The sequence below is a fragment of the Crocodylus porosus genome, unplaced genomic scaffold (assembly GCF_001723895.1).
Source record: "Crocodylus porosus isolate Cpor-Errol unplaced genomic scaffold, CroPor_comp1, whole genome shotgun sequence".
In the NCBI taxonomy this organism is placed as follows: domain Eukaryota; kingdom Metazoa; phylum Chordata; order Crocodylia; family Crocodylidae; genus Crocodylus; species Crocodylus porosus.
This window is the reverse complement of record NW_017728886.1, coordinates 51,692,112-51,700,970: the sequence shown is the minus strand read 5'-3', so window position 1 is coordinate 51,700,970 and position 8,859 is coordinate 51,692,112. Positions and strand designations below refer to the sequence as shown.

Here is an 8,859-nt window from a genome sequence, read left to right as displayed (position 1 = left end):
TTCCCGATAACACCAGCGCTGCAGTCTGTGGTTCACCGCGTGGATCCTCCTCTCCCTCCTCAGCCCATAGCCCGAGACTGGGAGGATCGAGGAAAACACCACCTGAGCTCCCAGACCCCTAAGCCCTGCTCCCAACTCCCTGTAGCGCCTCATGACCTGGCTGGGGGTGCTCCGAGCCGTGTCATTGGTGCCCACATAATAAGGAGCATGGGGTAGTGGTCTGTGGGCCGGAGGAGCTGCGGGATGCTCTCCACAATGTCTCGGATGTGGGCCCCCGGGAAGCAGCAGACTTCCCAGGCTAAAGAGTCGGGGCGGCAGATTGCCCCCTCAGTGCCCCTGCACAATAATCAAGTGATCCAAGGTGAATGCATATCAAGAAAAACATTGTGTATGAATGTATGTCCGTATGTGTCTGTAAATGAATGGATGAATAGGTTTATGCATTGCTGAGATTTTTAAGATATGATCAAAACTGACAGTTCGGATCATAGTGCACAAGGTTTTGGTTCTCATAATGTGTTTACAAACTATAAATCATGTATTTGGACCATGTGCAGAAGTTATTTTTAATAGCTTTTATAAATGTATAAGCAATTTTTTTACAGGATGGCGCCTCAGAGACAAATTTTATTACAGCTCAGAAAAGAGAGGTTAATCTCCTGAAATCAAATTAATTATTTACTACATTACAAACCCCAAATATTTTAAGATAAGTTGGGCTGGTTCTTTGAGTAGATGTGATATCTTTTGTTTAGACCAACTGAGTAGTTGAAAAAAAGTTCTTAGCAACTTTGAGAAACAGTCACCCATCTTCAGGCCATGGAATGAGGGAAGCTAAAAGTGTGGCAGGTAAATTGGTAGAAATTAGAAAAACAAAAGGTGAAGCAGGGAAGGGAGGGGGGAAAAAGGACAAAGGTGAGTAAGTGAGACACTACAGTGGTAGTGATTCAAGGTAAAAAAGAGGCTGTCTGAAAAAGAAATAGCTGGAAATTAGGAAGATAAAGGGCAGAAAAGTAGGGAACGGGAGGGGAGAAAAGGTGGGGGAAAAGAAAAATGTAAGAGGTCAGTTCTGGGAGGTACCTGGTGAATCAGATGTCAGGCAGGTTGTAATGTGTCATGAATCTAATGTCTATATTGAGTCCACGATTTAAGATAAGTTATGAATTTCTGGAGTGGCGTTAGGTGACTTGCTCACAAAAATACAGTATTCTGAATATATATATATATTCTAAGAACAACCTTTATACTGAAGAAAATATTAAGATGTGAAAGGGTTTTTTTTATTTGCTAGCAGACTGATGCAATTTCTGGTTTGTATGAAGTGCTGGATAAATTTAATTATTGCTTTAATACAAGGTCATGGCATGAGTCTTAACAGAGTGTTTTGGAGTCTATATCTGCAGCAAAACAGTGGTGGTATAACTTTCTTTTTAATTTTTTTCCTTAATGGTATGATTCAAAATTGTACTAATGCAGATCCTTCATAAAGAGCCAATGGCCTAATTTTTAAATCATTGGCCTAAAATGGAGGGAGATAGGTATAAAAACTCTTCTCAGGTTTCTAGCCAAATTTGGAATAAGTTCAGTGACTTCAAGTTCCTTAGACATAAAAATAGTACTTAAATGGAAGTTAAGTGCCTAACTTTTAAAAAACCAATTTAAATTGGCCCTGCTTCAGCAGCCTCAAAATTTGTTGGGTGCCTGAACTCATTCATTTAGGACAGGGGGTGCTGAATCCCTAGCCTCTAGGCCAAATCCAGTTGACAGAGCCATGGCATCCAGTCCACGAGTCGCTCCACGTAGTGAAAAAATAGGCAGCGGGAAAGCAGTGGCAATTGATATTGCCACCCCTCCCTTGCTGCAATGTTCCCAAGCCCCACGCAGCTGAGTTGGAGCTGGAACATGCCTCTGCCACCTTGTGGCCACACCAGAGCTGGGCCACGCTCTCTGGGTGGCTAGGTTGTGGCCAAGCAACACCCGCTCTTCCAACATGGCCAGATCAAGGCTGGGCTGTCCCCACTTCCCACCGTGGGGCTGGTTTGTTGCCAGGCCAACTGCTCTTCTCCCACACAGCTGGTTTGGGCCAGGCTGTACCCTGCCCCCCTCTGTGCATCTAGATCAGGCCCCACTGTACCTGCCCCAAGCACCAGATCAGGCCCACCAGCATAATCTGGCCTGTGGATGGACTGGGCATCACCCATCCAGCCTGTAGGGCAAAACGGTTGAGCACCATTGATTTTGGATACTCAGCACCATGCAGGAATTTGAGGATGCAGCCCTGCTTCTCCAGAAATGCCCAGTACATGACGATTGCAGTTGTATTGTGTCTTTCTAAGATTTACAAGTAAAAAGCAGCTTGAATTAACAATGGCATTGAGCTGCATTAATCTTGAATAAAAACCCTTGAAAAAGGTGCTTCTCTTCCCTTTTCCATCCTGCATGCTTCTGATTTTTGAGAAATGAACTGCATACTGGAAAATATAAAGAGAAAAGGCTGCATCACACATACCCCCAAACTGATCTTCAGGTATTCTTCTAGCTTTCTGGTCACTGCAGTGCCAGCTTCTGAGGCCTTCATGCTCTCCATTCAGAGTGAATGACTGCTTAGCTGCTGCTTGCTACTGCTGAGCCCCAAAACATCACACCTCGAGGTAAAGGCACTTATTCTCCAAACCCTGCCTCCCAGCAGAGCTGCGCCAGTTCTCTTGCTCCCGTGTTGTATTTCTTTCCTTTCTTCTAGTTAATATGCCCCCCCCCAAAAAATTTGTAGTACATAGAAGCAAGAAAATATAACATCAATGATCCATGTAACTATCACAACTAATAAACTCACGTTTTTGAGGAATACCACTCATATTATCAGTAGCAATTGCTAAAATTAAGGGTGCAAAACAGTTTCTATTGTAAATGTATTTTCACTGACTACAGCATTCTGACAATTCATCTTGTGGGCTAAAATATTCTGTTTATAAGCACTACCCAGAGTTCATTTTTTAATTTATTTTGGGGCAGTGAAAAAGTGCTTTTCTCAAAAGAAACAAGAAGCAGGGAGGAAAAGGAATGCAATCAGAGCTATTTTTTTTTAACAGACAATGTAAAATTTGGCTGAACTTTGAAAACTGACATGCAGATAATCAGGGCAAGGAGTAATGGACAGCTGGACAGGGAATGGGAGTTTCCAAGGGGATCGCTTGAAAAATGTGCAGTATAAAATGTTACTTTGTAGCTTGGGTACTACGCACGTGTATTTGCACAACTTAGGAAGTGCCTATTTCTAAGACACAGTTCAGTTTTTCAATAGAGAAGACTGATGCCCTGTCACACCCTTTATTCCCCCCAAAGTTTGTGTGTGTGTGCGTGCGCGCACGTGTGTGTGTAAATATGAACATATGATCTCATAATTGGTTTACATGTCTTAGGCTCTGTAATCCTAAAATGGGCTGCTGTATCTAGAAAAAAATCAAAACTGTAACCAGACACATCAAATTTCAGCTCACTTTCTCCAGTGTAATTGTTTATACATCAACTTTTCAACAGCCAAGTTACCCAAAATTGCCACAATGCTGGAGAGGATAAGGCACCTCAATTTTTGTATTCCCCAATGTTTTTTCAGCTGTGCAGGCTTATTGTTTCATGAATGTTTTACCTTGTGGTTAATACTGGTAAATCCTGACCTTGATAGGCATTGAATCAACATTTTTTTTTTTTGTAGAATTGGGAAGCAAAGCAAGTTATGCAGAAACACAATGTGCAGTGTGTGGTTTTTCATTCTGACTATAATAACCATAATTTGAAAGACTTCCCCACAAGCACTAACTGCAAGCTTTAACAAGCTCCTAATAAAGTGTTTAATTAAAAAAGAAGAAATTGCATCACCTCATTTAAAAAAATATACCCAGGATGTCTTTTTCAGTTTCAGCTTATAATAGCAATAACAATCTGAGCTGAGGACATTTCCTGAGGCTTAATGGCCTGTGGCTCTGCTTCAGGTGATCATCATCTCCCAGCAGTCATTAATCCCCTAGATATGCCCTACACCTCAGTCGTTATTATTTAAATGCATTTCTTCTGAAAATACAGTATTTCTGTATTTAATGGATCTTCCAGGAATAGGGATGATCTTATTAAAACTGGGGGTTTTAGTCAAAGAAACATTAACTATGACAAGAAGAAAAAACGGTTTCTGTGATAAATCTTTCCATGACTGCACCATGTCAATCACCAAGATATATTTGTTACAAATTCTCCCACCTGCTATGAATACAAGAAAACATGAGTTTCAGCTAATTATCTGTAGGTCTGCACCCACCATGGGGATTTGTAGGCTATATGTCTGAATACCTCACAAACAACGCCAAATTTATTGTTGAAACACCATGTAAGAAAAATAAATTTATTGCCATTTCCCAGCTGGGGTACTGAGCAATTTAGTGACTTGCTTTGAGTTTCACAAGAAGCCTGTGACAAGGTGAAGAATACAACCCAAATTTCATGAATTCTTCATATTCAAGGTCTCAAACACCATCTTGGGATCCACTGGAAAAATCCCTTCCAGTTGCTCTAGCATCAGTGCAATGCCCGTATTATGAGCAGTAAGACCAACATTTTAGCTATTTTAATAACATTTAAGCTACTCAGCAGTCTGTAGCTCCTCCTGCATTGTAAAAAGAGTCTGAGTAATGACCGAATAGGAATCTTGAGATATTACCTAGTGATGATTATAGTACTTAATGGCTGGAGAATGTTCTATATTGCAGCAGTACCTGGGACCTAAACACTTGTATGCCAAGCACTGAAGATAAAGCTTATGCTTGTCCCAAAGTGCAGTCAAATTTAAGGCACTAAGGGCCTGAACCTATTCCCATTGATATCAGTAAAATATTTCCAGTTCCAAAAAAGTAGACACCTGTTGGGGGGACACCTCACTCCCAACCCACAGCCCCTGGCCCCTCAGTCCCCTCCTACAGCCCCCCCATCCCTGATGCTGCCTGTTGCAGTGCACATGGGTGCCCTGCGCCTAAAAGCAAAAATGGCAGGAGAGACCCCTAGTGGTGAGAAAGGGGAGGCTCAACTTCCAGTCACCAGGGCAGCACAGGTGCTGGTTGCCAGGGAAACCAAGGGGGTCAGCTGACCGGAAGGGGCAGGGCTTGTCCCCTTCTTAAGCCCAAGCATAAGGTCAGGAGAGCAGTTCCCCTCCGGCGGCTAAGGAGGGGGGAGCTCGGCCAGTACGCAGGGAAAGGGAAAGATAGATTGCAGGAGCATCCCCTGGTTGTAGTTGAGTTGAAGTATTTTTCTGGTAGGGGCAGAACATGGATTTTTGACCAGGTGGTTTAGTTTACGTTATAGCCCAGGGGCTTTGTGTTTTGCGTTTTGTGTTTACTATTTAACTGGAGGACTGGGTGAGGCTATTAGGGGTGGAGGAGGCCTCATAGGGATGCCACGGTAGCGTGGGGTTTCCTGGCGCTAGAGAGGGCGCAGCATTGTTTGGGGACGCGTTGGCCCCAGCCCTGGAGCCCCGTAGCGAGAGGGGACAGCTGGGAGCCCTGGAGTGAGAGGGGGCAGCAAGAAGCCCCGGAAGTAAAGAAGAGGGCCAGGGCATAGGGCAAACCATGTCAAGTACCATCTGCAAGGCTTGGGCTGCGGTGTAGGGGAGGAAAAGGAGCCGCAGGTAGCACCCCCTGACACCGGGCATATAAAGTGGGCAGCCTTCTGCTAATTACATCACTCAATCAATTAAGATCAAGGCATGGCAGGAAAGTAAGCAGGTGGTTAGCCCAAGACAGGAAGGCGGAGCCACCAACAGAAAGGCTCTAGCGCGCTAGACCTGGTACACTGCCCCTCACTCCTGACCCACAGACCCCTTACCCTGCCAGTAACCCTCACTCCCAAACTGCAGTTCCCTGCCCCAGCAGGCCATGCTGCTGCCCCTAACTCCTGACCTGCACCTCTCCGTTCCTGCTGGTGCCTCTCACTCCCACCCCACAGCTCTTTGGTGCTGCCAGTACCCCACACTCCCAACTCACAAGCTCCCCCTACCCCTCCTGTGCCCTCACTCTGAAGCCACAGCCCCACTGGTGCCCCTCACTCCCAACCAGCAGCCCACTGCTCCCTGCCAGCCCTGCTGGAGAGGACCCCAACTGCCCCTATCCCTAGCAGGCTGGAGTGTGCTGGCTCTGATTTACGTGGGCAGCGGTGAAGCAATTCCAGCACCAGTATAGGTGGAAAGGAAGTGGGGGGGAGGTCTGTGGCACCTCCTGGCCTGAGCTGGGGCTCCTGCACCTCACCGGGCAGCCTGGGCACATACCCCCTCCCCCCTTCCCCTGGAAAGCATCTCCTGGCTGCTTTGCCCCATGCAAGCATGGGCACCAGCCCCTGTGCTGCCACCTGTTCCCCGTTGCCATCAAAGGGCCCCCTGCCCCTTCCCCTGTTGGAAGGGCAGGCAGTTTCCCCCTGGTCCCCCTCCACTGCCACTGTCCCAGACCCAGCAACCACTACCCGCGAGTGCCGCCAGGCACCCACCTGGCTTGTCCCACCCTTGCCCTAGACACACACGTACCCCCCACACCCCATACACTTACCTGCATCCAGCTGCTGAGGCTGGTCCCACCCCCCTGCCTGGCTCCATACCAGCCACATGATGCCCCTGCTTCCAGTCACCCTCCCCCTGCTCCCGCCAGTGGAGCAGAGGAAAATCGAAGACATTTGTTCAGATTTCAAAAAAACCAACCGGACGGAGATTGGAGGACCCAAAAAAAGGATACATGTCCAGAAAACCCCGGATGTATAGTAACCCTAAATAAGAGCTTTGCCTTTGTCTTGAGTGAATGCAGAATCTGCTTCTTATTATTCTGTAAACATTATTTGTATTTATTACAAATGTGATGCAATTTTGTGTGTGGGTAAAAGGAAAAGAGTGAATGAGGGAGAGCACTTGGTTTATAGATGTCGTCAACATAATGTTAGAACTGTGTGAATAACTGATATTTTTGTTTGTTGTTGAGCTGAGAAAATTTTTTAAAGTCTCGGGTTGATGTGAAATTATTCTTTGTTTGCTTTCTTGTGAGCTTAAATTAATTTTAGTTAAAACATTCACTTGTCATTTAATTTTGGGGTGTTTAACCATTAATTATTATTAAATGCTGTTATTAAAAGTTGGAAATTTTCTAAATAAAAATATTGTTCCAAAATTAGAAATTGAAATATTGTATTTAGAAAATAGAGAAAAATTTTGAACTTTCCTATATTTATTTTTTCTCTCTTTGATTTGTTTTGGCCAAACAATTGGCTGAATTCAACCTCAATTCAAAAAGAGTTTTGGTTTTCCCTGCCAAGATGCAGGTAAATCTGCCATACAGAACCATATGAGACTCAGCAAATGGCTTCTGGTGCCTCTAGCTCACTCGCAGCTACCTTGGGGATTTCTACAATACACTTCTGTTTGCAATACCCTGAGACCATTTACCAGTGCCACACATCCATTTTGTTCCCAGTCTGCAGCGCAACTGGTACTGTTATTGAAGTATTTCCTTATTCCTAGAAACTGAATCGTCTAAAACTACCTTGAGCACGAATGTGAGGAAGGTTACATTGCTGATACCCACTTGTAATTTGACTACCTTTCACCAAGAATAAATTGATGCAGATATAAATATAAGCTATCAAAATTCTATCTTTCAAAAAACAGTTTTCATAATTTAACTGTATGTCTGGTATATTGTAGAGGTTTATCTTGAGAGTTCTTCATTTTATCTATTTACTACAAGTGCTATATATTTATTTATTGAGTTTAAAAAGTTATGTATTTTTTTCATGATGTGCTTTATATATTGTAGGTTTTATTTTCTCTCTGCATTGTGTTCTGGGGAGTGCAAATTATGAAGCAGCTGACCTCAAGCACAGCTAAGCGGCTTTAAAAGAGCAAATGCAACAGCACTCTAATTATGGAAAGAGCACTTGGAATATGCTTTGAAGTTCCTTGGAAGAAGTTAACTGCTGCTTACAGTAAAACAATGATTTTTCATAAGCTAGGTAGGATTCATGATTTTTAAATGAAGTTTTAAAAGATGCATTAAACGGACCATATGTTTTTATTTGATTTTTAATATATAATTTCCCCCAAATTTAAATGAAAGTTTATTTTATTTTCTTCCCATGCTTTCACAGCATATTTTTTCACATTCAAGGGATCACAGCACTCTTTTAAAAAGCCTGTAAAATAATAGCCTTTTATAATCACTTTATTAGTATGTAACCATATGTAAAAAGTATTCTTCAATAGAAGTAATTAAAATCATATCTGTTACCACCTGGTATAAAGCATCTGCCTGTCTCACCATAGAGGCCAAATCTGAAATTATGTGAATGTAAATTTTTCCATAATGTGTAAATTATAGTAGAATCTCAATGGCATGCCCAATTGTATGTTCATAACATATAGCTACATAGGGATGAATAGTTGAGACAGGAAATAATTAAAAACAGCATGATAAAATAACTCAAACTAGTATGAGTTGAAATGTCTTCAGTAAAACTGGCTGATATATGTGGTGTATAACTTGGGCTTGCAACTTGAATTAAACTGCTTAGGAAATATACCTGTGTGTGCCAATGATTTTAAGGACTGACTGTGCTGACACTTAGCATGGTCCCATTGACCAAAATTGTTCATGTGACAAAGTGCTTCCAGGATCCGGCCCTTCATTTCTAGTAGTCTCTTGACAAAGTGATCCCAGGAGAGATGCATCTACTGGGAGGTGACATGGAAAGAGTGTCAGTTGATATAGGAAAATTGAATAAAAATGGAGAAAGGGAGTCTCCAAACAGCAGGACTGGCAAAAATACTGGAGTTAGGTTGTTTTT

The 8,859-nt window shown here is 43.2% G+C and overlaps 1 protein-coding gene across 1 annotated transcript in view; it reads left to right on the top strand.

The window, feature by feature from the left end:
• The window catches only part of AGMO (alkylglycerol monooxygenase), a 314,761-nt gene extending 306,167 nt beyond the window's left edge, over positions 1 to 8,594 (top strand). The window contains exon 13 of the mRNA XM_019534049.1: positions 7,833 to 8,594. Coding sequence (XP_019389594.1) covers positions 7,833 to 7,913 — 81 coding nt within the window. The 3' untranslated portion in view covers positions 7,914 to 8,594. The remainder of the gene's footprint in view (positions 1 to 7,832) is intronic.
• The last annotated feature ends 265 nt before the right edge of the window (positions 8,595 to 8,859 follow it).